Source organism: Oncorhynchus kisutch, linkage group LG8, assembly GCF_002021735.2.
Source record: "Oncorhynchus kisutch isolate 150728-3 linkage group LG8, Okis_V2, whole genome shotgun sequence".
NCBI classification, from domain to species: domain Eukaryota; kingdom Metazoa; phylum Chordata; class Actinopteri; order Salmoniformes; family Salmonidae; genus Oncorhynchus; species Oncorhynchus kisutch.
In genome coordinates this window covers 14,314,474-14,336,405 of record NC_034181.2, presented here as the reverse complement: position 1 = coordinate 14,336,405, position 21,932 = coordinate 14,314,474, and the positions used below count along the sequence as shown (strand labels likewise).

General features: G+C 41.1%; 2 protein-coding genes and 1 long non-coding RNA gene across 5 annotated transcripts in view; 1 reads left to right on the top strand and 2 right to left on the bottom strand.

Moving 5' to 3' along the window:
• Window positions 1-5,094: 5,094 nt before the first annotated feature.
• LOC109896166 (uncharacterized) lies at window positions 5,095-5,891 on the bottom strand. Its single transcript, XR_002256075.2, has 2 exons — window positions 5,734-5,891; window positions 5,095-5,520 (listed from the first exon to the last, which is right to left on the bottom strand). It is a non-coding gene; the product is annotated as an uncharacterized LOC109896166 (long non-coding RNA).
• Window positions 5,872-9,482, top strand: LOC109895164 (protein PAXX). Its single transcript, XM_020488824.2, has 7 exons — window positions 5,872-6,149; window positions 6,479-6,539; window positions 6,628-6,677; window positions 6,828-7,012; window positions 7,188-7,238; window positions 7,339-7,432; window positions 9,023-9,482. Exons 1-7 carry the CDS (start codon window positions 6,013-6,015, stop codon window positions 9,069-9,071), a joined length of 627 nt encoding a protein of 208 aa, XP_020344413.1. The 5' UTR covers window positions 5,872-6,012; the 3' UTR covers window positions 9,072-9,482.
• A 129-nt stretch (window positions 9,483-9,611) lies between these two features.
• The window catches only part of LOC109896167 (ATP-binding cassette sub-family A member 2), a 131,307-nt gene continuing 118,986 nt past the window's right edge, over window positions 9,612-21,932 (bottom strand). For all 3 annotated transcript variants that reach the window (XM_031829710.1, XM_031829712.1, XM_031829711.1), the window contains 13 exons: window positions 21,617-21,764; window positions 21,272-21,395; window positions 20,952-21,084; window positions 20,689-20,809; window positions 20,308-20,486; window positions 19,725-19,866; window positions 19,467-19,601; window positions 18,908-19,011; window positions 18,565-18,657; window positions 16,287-16,389; window positions 15,194-15,331; window positions 14,726-14,935; window positions 9,612-13,621 (listed from right to left, as the gene is read on the bottom strand). In XM_031829710.1, the coding sequence (XP_031685570.1) occupies window positions 13,586-13,621; window positions 14,726-14,935; window positions 15,194-15,331; window positions 16,287-16,389; window positions 18,565-18,657; window positions 18,908-19,011; window positions 19,467-19,601; window positions 19,725-19,866; window positions 20,308-20,486; window positions 20,689-20,809; window positions 20,952-21,084; window positions 21,272-21,395; window positions 21,617-21,764 (1,666 nt within the window). In that variant the 3' untranslated portion in view covers window positions 9,612-13,585. The remainder of the gene's footprint in view (window positions 13,622-14,725; window positions 14,936-15,193; window positions 15,332-16,286; window positions 16,390-18,564; window positions 18,658-18,907; window positions 19,012-19,466; window positions 19,602-19,724; window positions 19,867-20,307; window positions 20,487-20,688; window positions 20,810-20,951; window positions 21,085-21,271; window positions 21,396-21,616; window positions 21,765-21,932) is intronic.

Here is a 21,932-nt window from a genome sequence, read left to right as displayed (position 1 = left end):
GATTGGGAACCGTATTTAGGTAGCCTGAGTTTCACTTTGTATTTCGTGGGTGATTGTTCCTGTCTCTGTGTAGTGTTCACCAAATAGGCTGTATATAGTTTCACGTTCCGTTTGTTGTTTTGTATTATATAGTTATTTTCATGTATCGCACTTATTTTCATTAAAGATCATGATTAACCACCACGCTGCATTTCGGTCCGACTCTCTTTCGACAAACGAAGAACGCCGTTACAGATACCAATTAATAGAGGACCAAAAAAAGGTAATACCAATTAATAGAGGACCAAAAAAAGGTGATACCAAGTATTAGAGGACCAAAAAAAGGTAATACCAATTAATAGAGGACCAAAAAAAGGTAATACCAAGTATTAGAGGACCAAAAAAAGGTGATACCAAGTATTAGAGGACCAAAAAAAGGTGATACCAAGTATTAGAGGACCAAAAAAAGGTGATACCAAGTATTAGAGGACCAAAAAAAGGTGATACCAAGTATTAGAGGACCAAAAAAAGGTGATACCAAGTATTAGAGGACCAAAAAAAGGTGATACCAAGTATTAGAGGACCAAAAAAAGGTGATACCAAGTATTAGAGGACCAAAAAAAGGTGATACCAAGTATTAGAGGACCAAAAAAAGGTGATACCAAGTATTAGAGGACCAAAAAAAGGTGATACCAATTAATCAGATGATTTTTATATATATATTTATTTGTAATAAATGACAATTACAACAATACTGAATGAACAATGAACACTTATTTTAACTTAATATAATACATCAATAAAATCAATTTGGTCTCAAATAAATAATGATTTGGTTTAAATAATGCAAAAACAAAGTGTTGGAGAAGTGAAAGTGCAATATGTGCCATGTAAAAAAGCTAACATTTAAGTTCCTTGCTCAGAACATGAGAACATATGAAAGCTGGTGATTCCTTTTAACATGAGTCTTCAATATTCCCAGGTAAGAAGTTTTAGGTTGTAGTTATTATAGGAATTATGACGTGTCGACTATTTCTCTCTATACCATTTGTATTTCATATACCTTTGGCTATTGGATGTTCTTATATGCACTATAGTATTGCCAGCCTAATCTCGGGAGTTCATAGGCTTGAAGTCATAAACAGCGCCGTGCTTCAGGCATTGCTAAGAGCTGCTGGCAAATGCAGTAAAGTGCTGTTTGAATGAATGCTTACGAGCCTGCTGCTGCCTACCACCACTCAGTCAGACTGCTCTATCAAATATCAATATTTTGTCATCAATATGGTCAAATCCGGAAAGTATCATTTAGAAAACAAAACGTTTATTCTTTCAGTGAAATACGGAACCGCTTGCACTGAACTCAAGAGAAGTGACACAGTTTCCTAGTTAATATTGCCTGCTAACATGCGTTTCTTATAACTAAATATGCAGGTTTAAAAATATATAATTCTGTGTATTGATTTTAAGAAAGGCATTGACGTTTATGGTTAGGTACATTTGTGCAACGATTGTGCTTTTTTCGCAAATGTGCTTTTGTTAAATCATCACCCATTTGGCGAAGTTGAAGTAGGCTGTGATTCGATGATACATTAACAGGCACCACTTTGATTATATGCAACGCAGGACAAGATAATTAAACTAGTAATATCATCAACCATGTGTAGTTTATTTTGATTATGTGAAGATTGTTTTTATAAAGATAAGTTTAATGCTAGCTAGCAACTTACCTTGGCTCCTTGCAGCCACAAGGTCCACAAGGTCCCCATTTAAAAATGTTATGGTAAAGGGGTGAGCTTAGTTTTCATCTGCTCATCATGTCCAAGACAGTCAGACTCACCCAGGGCTTGCTGGCAGTTAAGGATGTGGAAGTCGATGTGCATGCAAGCAGCCAACAGCAGGTGCTCATGGGTAGGATAGCACTTCAGTCTTCACACTCCTCCACTCAGGGCACCTGGACTTAGAGGCTGGCACATGTTTCTCTCAACCCATAGGAGCACCTGCTCGTCATAGCTACAGGAGAGATAATTCCCATTATTCACTGGAGTGATCCTATAGCCCATACGATCACTCAAGTGAATAATCAAATAAAATGAAATGTATTTATATAGCCCTTCATACATCAGCTGATATCTCAAAGTGCTGTACAGAAACCCAGCGTAAAACCCCAAACAGCAAGCAATGCAGGTGTAGAAGCACGGTGGCTCGGAAAAAATCCCTAGAAAGGCCAAAACCTAGGAAGAAACCTAGAGAGGAACCAGGCTATGTGGGGTGGCCAGTCCTCTTCTGGCTGTGCCGGGTGGAGATTATAACAGAACATGGCCAAGATGTTCAAATGTTCATAAAATGACCAGCATGGTCAAATAATAATAATCACAGGCAGAACAGTTGAAACTGGAGCAGCAGCACGGCCAGGTGGACTGGGGACAGCAAGGAGTCATCATGCCAGGTAGTCCTGAGGCATGGTCCTAGGACTCAGGTCCCCCGAGAGACAGAAAGAAAGAGAGAATTAGAGAGAGCATACTTAAACATACTTAAATTCAAACAGGACACCGGATAGGACAGGAGAAGTACTCCAGATATAACAAACTGAGAACTACTGCAGCATAAATACTGGAGGCTGAGACAGGAGGGGTCAGGAGACACAGTGACCCCATCCGATGACACCCCCGTACAGGGCCTAACAGGAAGGATATAACCCCACCCACTTTGCCAAAGCACAGCTCCCACACCAGTAGAGGGATATCTTCAACCACCAACTTACCATCCTGAGACAAGGCCGAGTATAGCCCACAAAGATCTCCGCCACGGCACAACCCAAGGGGGAGGGGCGCCAACCCAGACAGGAAGATCACATCTTCTAGCGATGCTTCTAGCGAGGGCAATTTTGGGGCTTCACCATGTTTCATTGAAATGTACAGCTGTGTGTCATCCGCATAGCAGTGAAAGTTAACATTATGTTTTCGAATGACATCCCCAAGAGGTCAAATATATAGTGGAAACAATAGTAGTCCTAAAACGGAACCTTGAGGAACACCGCAATTTACAGTTGATTTGTCAGAGGACAAACCATTCATCTACCTGAATGACCTCGTACCCCTACATATATGTACATATCTACCTGAATGACCTCGTACCCCTACATATATGTATACATATCTACCTGAATGACCTCGTACCCCTACATATATGTACATATCTACCTGAATGACCTCGTACCCCTACATATATGTACATATCTACCTGAATGACCTCGTACCCCTACATATATGTACATATCTACCTGAATTACCCTCGTACCCCTACATATATGTACATATCTACCTGAATGACCTCGTACCCCTACATATACGTACATATCTACCTGAATGACCTCGTACCCCTACATATACGTACATATCTACCTGAATTACCCTCGTACCCCTACATATATGTACATATCTACCTGAATGACCTCGTACCCCTACATATATGTACATATCTACCTGAATGACCTCATACCCCTACATATATGTACAAATCTACCTGAATGACCTCGTACCCCTACATATATGTACATATCTACCTGAATGACCTCGTACCCCTACATATATGTACATATCTACCTGAATGACCTCGTACCCCTACATATATGTACATATCTACCTGAATGACCTCGTACCCCTACATATATGTACATATCTACCTGAATGACCTCGTACCCCTACATATATGTACATATCTACCTGAATTACCCTCGTACCCCTACATATATGTACATATTTACCTGAATGACATCGTACCCCTACATATGTGTACATATCTACCTGAATTACCTCGTACCCCTACATATATGTACATATCTACCTGAATTACCCTCGTAACCCTACATATATGTACATATCTACCTGAATGACATCGTACCCCTACATATGTGTACATATCTACCTGAATTACCTCGTACCCCTACATATGTATATATCTACCTGAATTACCTCGTACCCCTGCACATCAACTCGGTACTGTGTATATAGCCAAGTTATTGTTAATCATGGTGTACTTATTATTACTTTTCTATTATTTCTCTGTTTTCTCCCTCTGAATTTTTGGGAAGGGCCAGTAAGTAAGCATTTCATTGTTAGTCTACACGTTTGCCAAGCATCTGACAAATAAAAATGTCATGTGATTTCGTCACAGGACTAAAACACACAGAATCTGTCTGATCCAAATGCATGATAACCCTGGCCATCGAGTGAAGTCAAAGTGTACACACCATCACACAGGGGCAAACATTTAGGTGCAGAAACATAGACAGACAGACAGACACACACAATAGGATTGGTAACCCTAACCCTGACAGGAGGGGAATGTAATCATTTTTCACATATCCTGTTTGGAAGATTGCGGATTTTGTGCTCATTCCCTCCTGAATCAAGTCATGTTTCAACTGGGATATCTGGAAAACCAGGGAGTTTTGGAAAGGTTTTGCTACCCTAGCCCAAACAAACTAACATAATGGACACGGGAGCAGATATTCAACCCTAGCCCAAACAAACTAACATAATGGACATGGGAGCAGATATTCAACCCTAGCCCAAACAAACTAACATAATGGACATGGGAGCAGATATTCAACCCTAGCCCAAACAAACTAACATAATGAACATGGGAGCAGATATTCAACCCTAGCCCAAACAAACTAACATAATGGACACGGGAGCAGATATTCAACCCTAGCCCAAACAAACTAACATAATGGACATAGGAGCAGATATTCAACCCTAGCCCAAACAAACTAACATAATGGACATAGGAGCAGATATTCAACCCTAGCCCAAACAAACTAACATAATGGACATAGGAGCAGATATTCAACCCTAGCCCAAACAAACAAACATAATGGACATGGGAGAAGATACTCAACCCTAGCCCAAACAAACTAACATAATGGACATGGGAGCAGATATTCAACCCTAGCCTAAACAAACTAACATAATCGACATAGGAGCAGATATTCACTATTTTAATCTGATGAGTCTCTTATTTGTAATTATGTAAGTCTGGGCAGTGAGCTCGGTTGTCATAGACCAGAAATAGTCAGAAGTTCTCATTACGCGGACATAAGCACAGTTGACAACATCGAGGTGAAGATGTTTACTTTCTACACGAGTTGGGGGGGTTTTCAGTTTCGTCCGAAGAACACATTGTTGTGGGAAAGTAAAAATTTATTTTTAAAAATGTGTACCATTTAGGCGAAATAGAAATCTAAACATCACTCCAGTCAGAAGATGCTCTGCGGACGTTCGATTCCATTCATGTACTATGGGCTCGCGCTTGTGTTTCATCCTAACCAAAGTTATTTGTCCGTTTTCAGCCTTGGGTGAATTTTGACTCGTTCTATTGTCCAGCCTATCTGGTCCCTTCTGTACAGATGTTCCACATGCCAGTATGTTGTGGAATGGGGTACCACTCCATTGTGTCGGCATTCAACTCTGTGTCGAACACCTGAAGTCCTTGACTTCCAAGCCATAGCAAGATATTATGCATATTACTGGACCACTGCACCTGTCAAATATGGAAATACAGACAGTGTCAACAATTATTATACAAAGGCAAAATACCAAAGCCACCATCAATAACATGAACATGGGTAACAGGATTGGATTAAATAATAGTTATCTTACTAGCTAGCTAATTACCTGCTGGTTGAGACATGCAACGAAAAGATAGCAAGCTAGCGCACATATTTAGCAAAACAATCAATATTATCATAATTACCTTCTTAGGCTAGAATCTAGACGAACATGTAGCTAGCTACACAGTTCAAACTACAATACGGTACCTTTGTTTACAGATCAACATGTGTTTTGAAAAAGAACAGGATAAGAGGTAACATACACGTGAAGCAGCTGCTCGGCTGCAAACACTTCCTGATTGAGAGTCCTACTTCACTGACTGGCTACACATTCAGCATCGAAGCGTTGCACGGTGTTACAGAGACGTGGGCTAGCACTAGCAACCACTCACGCACAGTGGAGGTTTCCTGAACATAATATCATGCTGCCTACACCAACTCAAGACATGGATGGAAATCGACCGTTGACCCAAATGTCTTACTGCACCGTGGTAGATAAAAATGACCAGTGTAAATTCATATGCTACACGCATAAATATTCGGAGATGTTCAATGTTGGGTGGGTGTTAATAGCTAGTCATTTCCGTATATCTAACCATGCTTTTCGAACAACGATAACTAGCTAGTTAACAGATAACTGTACTAAATTGCTAGCTAGTTATTGGCATGTAGCTAGCAAACTAACATTACTTTTACATATCTCATCGATTTGGATGAGAAGCTCGTGCTGATGTGTTTTAGTTGGTGGCTAACAACAAGTATAAAAACGGCCACTAGTGGTGCCAAGATTGTTAGATTGCCACCTGTAAGATAAATAAATATACATGATAGTTAGAGATGTTGTTGTGACATGACGGCTAACATCATTTGCTTGTTTTCCTGTCCCAGTTTGACAAATGCCTCTGATGTGTGGAGCACAGATTTCACTGATGAGACATTGAACCAGTTTGTAAGTATATTTATTTAACCAAACCTGCAAAGAGTAGAATTTCCTTTCATTGTTTAATAACAAGAATGACACGCACTATTATTTTCAGAGACGAAAGTTTGCCTTGAAGTCAACAGAGGATTATATCTTGAAAATGAGGTATGTTTTTCCCATCCTATTTTAATCCAATGACCTCATGTACTCCTCAGGATCCTTACAAGATCATTGACTTTTTTGGACACATTTATACATTCCATGTCTTTATAGTACTTACACATTTACTTGTGTTCCTCCCGTATCTTCTCCCAGGTCTGCGTGTGGCAGTGGGAGTGTGTCTGTATCAATGCAGGACAGCTTTGCAGTGCTCTGTGTAGGCACCAGTCCAGGGGACCTGAGTGTGACTCTGTCCAGACTGAAACAGCCTGAGGCCAAAGAGAAACTGAGAGAGCTGCTGTTTAGAATGGCAGACAGTCTGACTCGTTTAGACCATACAAGTAAGGTTTGGGACAGAGCCCTCATTCAGCATACAGAGTTATTTTCTTATCACACTGACTCTGATCTAGGGAAGTTCAAGAACTTGATAGTTTCTGGTACAGATTGCATGTGTACACTTTGATCCAACACCAGCAATCCTTACTCATTGTTCTCTGCTGTGTTGTTTCTGTCTAGGTGGCCCAGCCCCATTCAGTCCTGGAAAGAGTCCACACAAACACAATACAGGTGTGCTGTGTTTTACTTTGTCTCGTTACATCACAATAAGACCATAGCTCGTCCTCATAGCTATGAAGGTGTAAAGTAAATGGTCATCTTGCTCTTTCAGATTTTGAGCCAAGGAGACAGCCGCAGAGTGGCCAAACTCTGGCAGTCAAGAAGCGTCTTCCAGGAGATTCTCTTATCAACCCAGGAACAAGAAGGTGCTGTACTTGTCTGAACCCTAAAGAGGGCACCCATGGTCCTTCATATTGCATGGGCCCTGGTCAAAAGTAGTGCACTACATAGGGAATATATCAAATCTATTAGTTATTACATACTCAAATCAAATGTATTTATATAGCCCTTTGTACATCAGCTGATATCTCAAAGTGCTGTACAGAAACCCAGCCTAAAACCCCAAATGGCAAGCAATGCAGGTGTAGAAGCACGGTGGCTAGGAAAAACTCCCTAGAAAGACCAAAACCTAGGAAGAAACCTAGAGGAACCAGGCTATGTGGGGTGGCCAGTCCTCTTCTGGCTGTGCCGGGTGGAGATTATTACAGAACATGGCCAAGAGGTTCAAATGTTCATAAATGACCAGCATGGTCAAATAATAATAGGCAGAACAGTTGAAACTGGCGCAGCAGCACGGCCAGGTGGACTGGGGACAGCAAGTCATGTCAGGTGTGAGAGAGAGAGAGATTTTTTCACATTCACATAGGACAGGAGAAGTACTCCAGATATAACAAACTGACCCTAGCCACCCGACACATAAACTACTGCAGCATAAATACTGGAGGCTGAGACAGGAGGGGTCAGGAGACACTGTGGCCCTATCCGATGACACCCCCGGACAGGGCCAAACGGAAAGGATATAACCACACCCACTTTGCCAAAGCACAGCCCCCACACCACTAGAGGGATATCTTCAACCACCAACTTACCATCCTGAGACAAGGCTGAGTATAGCCCACAAAGATCTCCGCCATGGCACAACCCAAGGGGGGGTGCCAACCCAGACAGGAAGATCACATCAGTGACTCAACCCACTCAAGTGACGCACCCCTCCTAGGGACGGTATGAAAGAGCCCTAGTAAGCCAGTGACTCAGCCCCTGTAATAGGGTTAGTGGCAGAGAATCCCAGTGGAAAGAGGGGAACCGGCCAGGCAGAGACGGCAAGGGCGGTTCGTTGCTCCAGAGCCTTTCCGTTCACCTTCACACTCCTGGGCCAGACTACACTCAATCATATGACCCACTGAAGAGATGAGTCTTCATTAAAGACTTAAAGGTTGAGACCGAGTTTGCGTCTCTCACATGGGTAGGCAGACCATTACATAAAAATGGAGCGCTATAGGAGAAAGCCCTGCCTCCAGCGGTTTGCTTAGAAATTCTAGGGACAATTTAGGAGGTTACCGTAGCGACCGTAGCGTACGTGTAGGTATGTACGGCAGGACCAAATCAGAAAGACAGGTAGGAGCAAGCCCATGTAATGCTTTGTAGGTTAGCAGTAAAACCTTAATCAGCCCTTGCCTTGACAGGAAGCCAGTGTAGGGAGGCTAGCACTGGAGTAATATGATCAAATCTTTTGGTTCTAGTCAGGATTCTAGCAGCTGTATTTAGCACTAACAGAAGTTTATTTAGTGCTTTAGCCGGAAAGTAGAGCATTGCAGTAGTCTAACCTAGAAGTGACAAAAGCATTTATACATTTTTCTGCATCATTTTTGGACAGAAAGTTTCTGGTTTTTGCAATGCATCTGTGGGTCCATTTGCAAAGAGCCAAATTAACTGTTGTTTTTCTGTCCTTTTTCCAGAAAGCGTCCAGCAACCGGGGTGGCATTTGATGATGAAGATGATCAATGATTTGCTAAAGAGAAATGACCACAGTTGCCTTTCATCATCACTATCACATTTCTGCTGCATATAACAATTCAGTGCATGAATGTGATTTTATTCCACCGACACTACACCATTCGGCTGCAACATCATTTTAAAAATCTACCTATTTAATAATGTCTACATGATGACACAATCTGCTTTTTAAGGACTTTTAATGTGTGTCCCAAATGACACTATTCCCTATATAGTGCTCTACTTTTGACCATATGGGCTCAGGTCAAAAGTAGTGCACTAATTATGGAATAGGGTGCCATTTGGAAAACAACCATGATGATCATTACCTCAATCACTGTGTGAAAACTTGAAACATGGTTTTTAAATGTATTTTAATCTTGATTTGTGTAATAAACATCCATTTTTAAAAAAGCAAAACGATCTCCGTGTGTGTGTGTATATATATATATATAGACGAAGAGCCTCTAACTATTATTGTAATGGTGCGGGGGGGGGGAACTGTTGAATAATGTCAGTCAAAACTCCTCAAATTAAACTCATATATCACACTAGTGTTCTCATGACTTTATTGTAAGCAAAGTGCATATACGGTAAATGATTTGGTCCAAATACCTCATGTTTTCAAGGTAGCAAGTATACTGTCATTTCATTTATGAACAAAACGATAGAAAGGACTCAACTGATGGTACCTGATTTATTTGTTTTGTTTAAAAATCCAGATCACCAAACGTGAAGCACAGAGCACAGAAACACCATTAGAATCAGGAACAAGACCAGATGTTACTTTAAGACCCAATGTAACGCGAGAACAATATGAACAGATGCTTTACAACAGAATAATGTCAACAGACACATTTTCATAAAATATGAATATACATTTATATTCATATGCACACATATACTGCCTGGATAAATTCCAAAGCATTTTGCTACAGATGAAAGCTGAGTATTCACTAGAATGATTGAAGATGTATTTTCATCTCATAGTGTACAGTATTTGCACCCAGGTGGATTTGTACCTAACTAAATTAGGCTAACTGATATTTGCTGGTGTCTTAAAAAAAACTCCTGTGTTTAATAGTTTTTTCTCCAGATACTTTTGTACAGTATGATCTGCACTGAAAATAAAACTTGCAAAACATGCAGACCGAATCCAGTCTCCACTGATGTGGGAACATTGCCTTTAAATGTAAATCACTCTACAACTCAGATCTTCAGAGCTAAGGACTCAATCGAGCTCTAAGAAAATCCTCAATTTAACTTTTTTTTTTAAACCAAGCTTTGCTCATTGAAAACTTCAATGGCCTTTATCTAGTATGCACAGGGATGTGTTGGGTAGCAAGGTTTAATTAGATCAAATAATGATGAACACGATCCAAAATGGTAGTCATGAAGTTTTAGATATATGGATGAAGAGCCTCTGTAAATCACTGCATTTTTCTGTTGAATAATGTCAGTAAAAACTCCTCAGGACATCATCAAATGAAATGGATATATCACACTCCTATTCTCATATCTTTATTGTAAGCGAAATGAATGCAAGCTTTCAAAGTGCATGTAAATGATTTGGTCCAAATACCTAACGTTTTCAAGGTATAGCTAGAACACCGTAATTCAAATTTAGGAACGAAACCATAGAAAGTACGCAACTGATACCTGATTGATTTGTATTCTTTGTTTTGTTTAAAAATCCAGATCACCAAATGTGAAGCACAGAGCACAGAAACACCATTCGAATCAGGAACAAGACCAGATGTTACTTTAAGACCCAATGTAACGCGAGAACAATATGAACAGATGCTTTACAACAGAATAATGTCAACTGACATATTTTCACAACATATAAATATATATTTATATTCATATGCACACGTACAATACACTGCCTGGATAAATTCCAAAGCATTCAGCTTTAGAGCAAAGCTGAGTATTCACTAGATTGACTGAATCATTCTTTCCATCCCATAGTATACAGTATTTGAAACCATGTAGAATTGCACCTAACTCTCATATTTGCTGGTGTCAAAAAAACATCTGTGTTAAATAGTTTTACCCCAGATACATTTATGTAGTGAATTCTGCGCTGAAGAGAAAGTGAAAGTATCCTAAATGTTGCTCTTTAAAAAAAAGTCATGCTTTGCTCAGGGAAAACTTCAAATACCTTGATCTTACAAGTATTCAGAGATACATTGGGTGGCAACAGAAGTTAAATAGATCAAATGATCCAAAATGGGCCTAAATCACATTGATGTTCCTTTTGAGGTCACAGAACTCTAGTTAAAGTAGAGCATCACGGTCATCATTCAGTCTGAGTTAAAGGACACAACTTTGTTTCAAGTTCAATACATCTTTCCTTACTGATTTTCAGATACTTAACATAAACATATACAGATAGCATTACTTAACACATCTCAAAAACAGGCATTGTTTCTTGTTCTCCTATTATTTCCTGGACTTCAGTAAAACATTGAACCTACTTTACAGTCTGATGAAAACTAATTACAACAGTCTGTTTCCTCTACTTAATAGTAAAAGGATAACAACCCCACCACAGTCAAGGAAAATGAGCAAATACGTCCAAGTAGGTCTCATTAAGAAATCACCAAAACATATGTTAAATTACGTTGAATTAGTCCGTGAAATAAATGAAGTGTCCTCTGTGAAGAATAAGGATATATTACAACTGGCTCTTCACAACACAAACACTCCATGAAAATATCCAGTTCAAATCACATGCCAACATACTATTCAATAACATAAACCTGTCCCTTCACTAATGATGTGGTGCGGGTGTTCTTTAAATGTGCTCCAACTTCCAAAAGATATGTACGGTAAGCCAACTGCCTTTAAAGCATCTTGTAAATCATACAATCCATTTAAGTTCAAACTAAACAATGATCTGAAAGTTCAACTTCTTTGTCTCACAGTGATAGTAGTGCAGTAGTGTATCCTTGTTATTGTATATCTTGCGCGTGACCTTAATTATTACATGAGAGAGTTATTATTCAGTTATTTTCACGGTTTTCAATAACTTCAATGATCTTGAGGATAACCTTCACTGTTAATTAACTACATTATTACATTGTGTCCAAAATGTGATCTTCTTGAAAGAATCCAAATCATTATGAATTGTAGAAGCACAAAATAAAGCATTCAGTAGAAAGTGCTCTATTTATCATGACGAGACAAAAATATAGTGTCCCCTGTCCAAATGAAGAGGCTTGAGGTTAAGGAGGCACCTTCAGTATCAACAAGTAGAGGCATTCTCTTAAAACAGGACATGTAGTGTAGCGTTCCTCTGTGACTCAATTCATCTAATAAAGGGATTTCAAATAAAAGACCAACGATTCAGGACTCATGTCAAAACTTGGCGCTTTTTCCAAAGGTCATTTACTTCCCTCTATAAACCATTATTGCCAAATCGATCACAGATCACACATCTGTCCCATATACATTTCAATATCTAAAATACATCTTTATTCTTGCCACAGAAAAATATAGTTATTGTATATACTCTATATGTATAACACAACACTGGTTTGACTGGTTTCATGACAGCATGCTCTCAAGGCAGGTCAATTACTTTTTTAAAGGAGGGGGGGGGGCATCATCTCTGGTTGAATAGGAACACTGGGGATGTGTCCCAATGGCACCCTACATCCTATATAGTGCACTACTTTGTACCAGGACCCTTAGCACCCTATTCCCTTCAGTACATATTGCACTTATTTTGAACAGAGCCTTATGGGGCCCTGATCAAAAGTAGTGCACTATATAGAGAATAGGGTGTCATTAAGGACACAACATTGTACTTTGGCAGGGACAGAACACATTTGACCAATGATGAACCACTAATTCACTGCGTCAAACAACTGAGGAAAGATTAAACTCAGTCAGGTGGTCATATCAGAAGCAATGATATGTTATTTTCTGACATCATCAACATTGAATGAAGCCAACCTACTAGCGAAGGCAACATGAATACCACATCAAGCCTTGTGATTTTAGTCCTTACTAGACAGACTCCATTGGTTTTCAGTGTTCCCATTTATCAATACATTCTCAAAAATAAATACATATAGACATTCCTATAACAACATATCTCTATTAAAATACAAGCTTTCTCACTGTATCAGTATGCTTGTCTTATGGACACTTCAGGCTTTAACTATGGCCGATGACTCTGTGACAGCTTTGAGAGGCTCACTTCATTTCTCTGTCATTCTCTTCTCATTCTCTGAGTCCCATGCCTCAGTCTCTGTCACTGTTAGCTGTTTGAGGATACAAATAACACTTATCTTACTTTCCCCTGGGTAGATGGAGACGGTTGTCTTCCAATCTAAAAATGAACAGGTACATTCTCTTCCTCTGTCTGACTAGTTCATGTTATTTCCTCATCCCATATTTGTCTATAGACATGCCCTCTATGAATTTCCTCCTTACACTTTGTCTGTCCAATCACACCCCCTCTCTGAGGTTCCTCCTCCCACTTTGTCTGTCCAGGCTCTCTGAGCTTCCACAGTTCAACAGAGTGTATCTGTGTTAAAGGAGAGCTGCACCTGCCATGGAGAAACAAGAAGTGGTTAGTAAGGGGTAAAATACAGTTAAATGCAGTCCAGGGTCTTAAGAAAAAAATCGTAACATATTGTACGAATTGGATTCATAACATATACAAATAAATGTAAAAAATATATATTCAGGATTATATTATATGAAATGGATGACGTGGTACACAAAAAACAGGGAACCATTTTGTCTCATGAACACCACTTTTAAAACTACTGGCTGAAATTATATAAAAGTTCTGCAACATCACTTTAAGTTAAGTACTTCATACTTATTAAGTTGATACGTGTGATATGCAAAGTGTGTCTATGTAGACAACATCCCATCCCACTTTCTCTGTCTTATGCTGCGTTCATATCATCTCGGAAAAAGCCTATTTGAACGGCCCTTCAACTTGTAATTACATGTACATTTGTTCATACTGGTCCCCCGTGGGAATCAAACCCACAACCCTGGCGTTGCAAGTGCCATGCTCTACCAACTGAGCCACACGGGATCAATTCCTAGTGGGAAACTCTTCATTCATCCCTGAGCTCCAACTTCCCCCAAATGCTGAACCCTGATGTCACATATTAAGGAAATGACCTCGATAAAAGCATTTTCGGCAGTTAAATGCAACCACAAAACATTATTATTAAAAGCAATCTATTTATATGGTTTTTGAAGACAATCATTTGTTTGCGAGCATGATAGCTGTACTTTTAGTTTATGGTTGACGCAGCTTTTTTTGCGATTAGCCAATTAGTGTTTCTCAATTAGTTTGAAGCACGTGAATGTTTTCAACTGATATTTACAACTTCACAACTGGGAATTACCACCTTCCCACTTGGTTATGCACCTCCCTCCTCCCCTCTCACCCTCTGCCCACATCCTCTCCTCCCTCCTCCCCTCTCACCCTCTGCCCACATGCTCTCCTCCCTCCTCCCCTCTCACCATCTCCACCCACATTTTGTTGCCCCTATCCTCCTCTCCTTCTCCCCTCCTCTTTCTCTCCTCTATTCCTCTCTCCTAGTCTCCCCCTCACCCTTTCCTCCTCTTTCTCTCCTCCTCTCTCCCCTCTCACCCTCTCCCTTTCCTTCCTCCCTCTCCTTCCTCACCCTCTCCTCCTCGAAGCTGATGAGGCCCTCATCGTCATCACTCTCTAGTTCCTCCGGTTCTTCGCTGACCAGGGCGTCGAGCTCCGTGTTGGCCAGCCGGGGTCTGAGCAGGGTTAGCAGGCGCTGCAGTGGCGACTGGCCTCCACCAGGTGGTGAACTCTCCTGCTGTTCCAGGTTGTCGCTCTGCTTCTTTGCAAAGTTCACAAATACCTGGATGGAGAGGGAGGGAGAGAACACAGAGAAATGAACGGACAGACAAGGGGATATAATTGAGACTTTTTAGCATCAATGTTTGAGCTGCAAGGCCTTCCTCAAGACAAATAACAAAAATGAAAGGGAGCAATGATTCATGTGTGTGCGTACACAGATTTAAAATAAAAATCTCTATTTTGCATATACATTTTCAATCGAATGATCTGTACTGTGTCCGTGTGGAAATGACTCGAGCACAGTGTGACAGTAACTCACATTGTCCAGTGTGGTCTGGCTGACAGAGTAGTCGTCTATTCCCAGCACCTCCACCACCTGCTCCATCTTACTGAACACCTGGGCCAGGGAGATCCTCTCTGACTTCAGCTGGAACTGGACCTTAGTGTGGTGGCTCTCCTGGGAACACATTCAATTCAATGTCTTTTCTTCCTTCCACTGATTCTGCTTCTAGCGGCTATTTTAAAGAAGAGTGTGCTTGTAATAACTGTGATAACTGTAATACATGTAATAACTGTGATAACTGTAATAACTGTGATAATTGTAATAACTGTAATAACTGTAATAACGGCGAAATTTGTAACAGTTGTAATAACTGCAATAACTGTGATAACTGTGATAACTGTGACAACTGTAATAACTGTAATACCTGTAATACCTGTAATAACTATGATAACTGTGATAACTGTGACAACTGTGGCAACTATGACAACTGTAATACCTGTAATACCTGTAATAACTGTGACAACTGTGATAACTGTGACAACTGTAATAACTGTAATACGTGTAATAACTGTGACAACTGTGACAACTGTAATAACTGTAATAACTGTGCTAACTGTGATAACTGTAATAACCTTGATAACTGTAATAACCATAACAGCTGTGCTAATTGTAATAACTGTAATACCTGTAATAACTGTGACAACTGTAATAACTAATACCTGTAATAACTGTGACAACTGTAATGGCTGTGATAACTGTAATACATGTAATAACTGTACCAACTGTGATAACTGTAACAACTGTAATAACTGTAATACCCGTGATAACTGTAATAACTGTGATAACTGTGACAACTGTAATAACTGTAATACATGTAATAACTGTGATAACTGTGATAACTGTGACAGCTGTAATACCTGTGATAACTGTAATAACTGTGATAACTGTAATACCTGTAATACCTGTGATAACGGTAATACCTGTGATAACAGTAATACCTGTGATAACTGTAATAACTATAATAACTGTTATATGTGGTCGTTTTCTTCAACTAAACTCAGTTGAATGAGCTGACTAAGTCTGGATAAGAACATCTGCTAAATGACTAAAATATACATTGTATGTGCACCTTTAGTACAGCCTCAGGGAAATTCCTGTTGAAGAATCTCACCACCTCCTTCACACTGGAACTGGTCTTGGTCCGGACTGTGATCATATAACCATCACCAAACCTGTGGAAGGAATGGACACAACCAGGGTGAGTTGACAAGTCACCCTGGGTCAATGACTCTTTCCTTGATTCCTTGTATCCTATCTCCTAGGCTCCTTTATCCAATAGGTTATGAGAAGAAGATGAGGAGAAAGGATATGAGGAAGTATGAATTGAGAAGGAGTCACAGAATACATATAATTGACTTGCCTAATTAAATAGAGGTTACATAAATCTCTCTCTATATATATATATATACAGTGCCTTGCGAAAGTATTCGGCCCCCTTGAACTTTGCGACCTTTTGCCACATTTCAGGCTTCAAACATAAAGATATAAAACTGTATTTTTTTGTGAAGAATCAACAACAAGTGGGACACAATCATGAAGTGGAACGACATTTATTGGATATTTCAAACTTTTTTAACAAATCAAAAACAGAAAAATTGGGCGTGCAAAATTATTCAGCCCCTTTACTTTCAGTGCAGCAAACTCTCTCCAGAAGTTCAGTGAGGATCTCTGAATGATCCAATGTTGACCTAAATGACTAATGATGATAAATACAATCCACCTGTGTGTAATCAAGTCTCCGTATAAATGCACCTGCACTGTGATAGTCTCAGAGGTCCGTTAAAAGCGCAGAGAGCATCATGAAGAACAAGGAACACACCAGGCAGGTCCGAGATACTGTTGTGAAGAAGTTTAAAGCCGGATTGGATACAAAAAGATTTCCCAAGCTTTAAACATCCCAAGGAGCACTGTGCAAGCGATAATATTGAAATGGAAGGAGTATCAGACCACTGCAAATCTACCAAGACCTGGCCGTCCCTCTAAACGTTCAGCTCATACAAGGAGAAGACTGATCAGAGATGCAGCCAAGAGGCCCATGATCACTCTGGATGAACTGCAGAGATCTCCAGCTGAGGTGGGAGACTCTGTCCATAGGACAACAATCAGTCGTATGTTGCACAAATCTGGCCTTTATGGAAGAGTGGCAAGAAGAAAGCCATTTCTTAAAGATATCCATAAAAAGTGTCGTTTAAAGTTTGCCACAAGCCACCTGGGAGACACACCAAACATGTGGAAGAAGGTGCTCTGGTCAGATGAAACCAAAATTGAACTTTTTGGCAACAATGCAAAACGTTATGTTTGGTGTAAAAGCAACACAGCTCATCACCCTGAACACACCATCCCCACTGTCAAACATGGTGGTGGCAGCATCATGGTTTGGGCCTGCTTTTCTTCAGCAGGGACAGGGAAAATGGTTAAAATTGATGGGAAGATGGATGGAGCCAAATACAGGACCATTCTGGAAGAAAACCTGATGGATTCTGCAAAAGACCTGAGACTGGGACGGAGATTTGTCTTCCAACAAGACAATGATCCAAAACATAAAGCAAAATCTACAATGGAATGGTTCAAAAATAAACATATCCAGGTGTTATAATGGCCAAGTCAAAGTCCAAACCTGAATCCAATCGAGAATCTGTGGAAAGAACTGAAAACTGCTGTTCACAAATGCTCTCCATCCAACCTCACTGAGCTCGAGCTGTTTTGCAAGGAGGAATGGGAAAAAATGTCAGTCTCTCGATGTGCAAAACTGATAGAGACATACCCCAAGCGACTTACAGCTGTAATCGCAGCAAAAGGTGGCGCTACAAAGTATTAACTTAAGGGGGCTGAATAATTTTGCACGCCCAATTTTTCAGTTTTTGATTTGTTAAAAAAGTTTGAAATATCCAATAAATGTTGTTGTTGATTCTTCACAAAAAAATACAGTTTTATATCTTTATGTTTGAAGCCTGAAATGTGGCTAAAGGTCGCAAAGTTCAAGGGGGCCGAATACTTTCGCAAGGCACTGTATATATATTTATTTAGTTATTTATGTATTGTTAAATAACAGGATGTGTAACAATCTGGGGGAAAAAAAGGGTGAAGGAAGTTTAAAAAAGTCATTCAGAGGTGACTGCAGACTATATTGGTATGCCATATGTCTCTAACTTCTGGTTGGCCTAGCAACAGAGAAAGGCCAGAGCATGCCCATTAGCTATGTGTGTGTGTGTGTGTGTGTGTGTGTGTGTGTGTGTGTGTGTGTGTGTGTGTGTGTGTGTGTGTGTGTGTGTGTGTGTGTGTGTGTGTGTGTGTGTGTGTGTGTGTGTGTGTGTGTGTGCGTGTGCGTATGTGTGTGAACTTCTGACCTGTTCTTGAGGTGCTGGATGCTACCCAGGCATTTGAACCTGCCGTTGACCATGATGCCCAGTCTGGTACACAGAGCCTCACACTCCTCCATACTGCAGACACAGAGACATTCCCATTTCACAGCTCCTCATTTCAGACATTTAGCAGACACTCTAATCCAGAGCGACATACAGTCAACTCTATCAGCAGCATCAGAACCAGGTAGAAACAAATTAGTGCAGGTGTGAATGCAAGGCTGGGAATACACAATTATTACCCAGACACCTCAATAATAAAGGTATTAGTATGCATATTAGCAACAAGTAGTATGCAGTACATGTCTGATGAGAATGAGTGTCTCACCTGTGTGATGTCAGCACCACAGAGCGTCCCGTCTTGAGGATGTCGAGGATGAGGTTCCAGAGGAATCTGCGGGCCTTAGGATCCATCCCTGTAGTGGGTTCATCCTGGAGGATAATCACACAGAACGGAGTCATTTACATTCTGTCCCACAAAGAATAGGACACAATCAGAGCGTCTCCTGTCTTATCCACACCAGAATAATTGGATAAACTATCTACAGTATGTCATAATAATAATTAGGTGGGTGCTTATATTTGTCCTATTCTATTTGTCCTAAATATGTTCTGTCCACATCCCAATTCTCCCTGAGACACCCTCAGAGAGTGGGGTCACAGCCAGGGTCTGCCATTATCAACGGTGACCATGGAGCAATTAGGGTTAAGTGCCTTGCTCAAGGACACATCAACAGATGTTTCACTTTGTCGTCTCAGGGATTTGAACAGCGACCTTTACGGTTACTGGTCCAACTGCAGGGCTACCTGCCACTACTATGTGTAGAGTGGGATATGACAACATAGTGATACATCTTTTAATGAGTGGCGATGAGGTTGAGTCTCACCAGGAATACGAGAGAGGGGTATCCGATGAGGGCGATGGCAGTGGACAGCTTGCGCTTGTTTCCCCCACTGTAGGTGCCAGCGGGCATGTCTGCATACTTGGACAGCTCCAGTTTCTCCAGGGCCCATGAGACCACCTGGGAAAAGACAACAGGAAATAAATAGAGGAACTTTTCAACAACAATGATTCAGTAAAATCACACTGTAAAATGCATAATGTGGAGTGTGTGTGTGTGTGTGTGTGTGCGTAGTAGCTGTACCCTTTCCTCGTCCTTCCAAGGGATGCCCCGGAGGCGTGTGTACAACTCCAGGTGCTCTCTGGCTGTCAGGTCTTCAAACAGCGCGTCAAACTGAGGACAGTAGCCAATGCTCTGCTGCACCCTCAACAGCTCCTTCAGGATACTGACAACACAACACATGGACAGAGGGAGCCTTGTGAATCTCTCAACGACAACAACAACAGTACCTGGACCCGTATTCAAAAAGCTGATCAAGGATCATGTCCTCCCTGTCCATGTAGTCTTTTCACTATGGATTTTAAGGCATAGCTGATCTCAGATCAGCACTCCTACTCTGAGATACTTTTTGAATAGCGGCTCTGATACTACAAACTTCAGCTAACTTTAGCCACCACAAGCTAACAATCAATGAAAGTGATGGGTGCATGTGAGCATTTTTTTTAAATGGGCAAATCACCTTTAAAGACCCATCTGGTGTATATCCCAAATGGCACCATGTTACCTATTAAGTGCACTACTTTTGATCAGGACCCATCAAAAGTAGCGCACTATAAAGGGAATAGGGTGCGATTTGGGATGCAGACCCGGTGCATATGTAAAGTACCTGCTCCCCCCTATGAAGGCCTCTCCTCCCGTGGTGCTCTCGTCTCCAGTCAGCATCTTGAAGGTGGTGGTCTTCCCTGCTCCGTTCACACCCAGGAGGCCGAAACACTCCCCAGGACGCACGCCCAAACATAGCCGGTCCACAGCCAAGATACGCCCCATCTTCCTCGATTTGTACACCTGACAGACACAGGACATTGAATGCATTGATGACATTAACACCTTGTGAGACTCTGTTGACCTTGAATAGAGTGTGCTGGGTCTCAAATGGCACCCTGTTGGCTATTTAGTGAACCACTTTTGACTGGGCCCTATGGTGCACTAGATAGGGAATAGGATCCCGTTTGGAGTTAAATAAAGGGGATCTCTATATCTGTCTGACCTTGGTGAGGTTGTCAATCTTCAGCATGTCATTGTCAGCTTCTCCTCTCAGTACTCTCCTTCTCTCAGAGGCCACATCCTCATCATCGTCCTCTATGGGCTGGCTGCTGACTGGTACTCTCCTGTTATAAAACACACACACCCTCAGGGACAGCATGGAACTAGATCGCTGCAGTGGATCTTTTTGGTGTAATATATACACACACACACACACACACACACACACACACACACACACACACACACACACACACACACACTCACGAGGGTTTCCTGAGGAAGTTGTACTGGCACAGGATGGTTATGAAGAAGCCTACAAAGCCCTCGATTGTCATGGCAACCAGACCTCGAGTCACAATATCCCACTCAAATGGAGACTTGATCTTGTCAAACTGACCTGAGAGAGACATAATAAAGAGAGATTAAACTTTCTCAATTACTTTTATTTATAAAGCCCTTTTTACATCAGCAGATTTCCCAAACTGCTTAACACAAAGTCTCAAAGTGCTATAGACTAAACATTATTAGCCCAGATATCAAATGTACTGCAGGTACTTGGAATAGCATTTAGAATATAACCGCACCTATTTTAGCATAGTACTCATTGATGTATTCGTTGTAGGCCATTTCCATCAGGCCATGACCAAGGTTGTAATTTGGGAAGATAAGGAAACAGGACTTTAGGTAGCTGTTCACCAGTTTCAGATCCTGGAGAGAGACCAAAGCAGTGTGAGGTAGTCATGTTAAATATACTAGATCTAATCATAACAATACTGCTGGAACTGCTGTAGGGTTGCACATATCTGTTCCCTTTCCTAAAAATCCTGGTTGGAGGATTCCATATTTCCTGCTTAGTGATTCCTTGGAAACCTGGGAATTTTGGACAACCTGTAACTGCTATTATACCGTCAACAGAGGAAGAAACACACCTTGTCATGTTCAAAGAGCTGCAGCAGGAAGGTGGCTACAGTGGCAGTGATTCCTATGAAGAGGTTGATGACTATGAGGAACACATAGGCCGTGCTGGGCACCTCGAACCAGAAGGAGGCAGGGTACATGACAGGAGTTATAGACCACCTGGAGGGAGGGAGGGAGGGAGAGATAGAGAAAGAGAGGGAGGGAGGGAGAGAGAGAGAAAGAGAGGGAGGGAGGGAGGGAGGGAGGGAGGGAGGGAGGGAGGGAGGGAGGGAGGGAGGGAGGGAGGGAGGGAGGGAGGGAGGGAGGGAGGGAGGGAGGAGAGGGAGG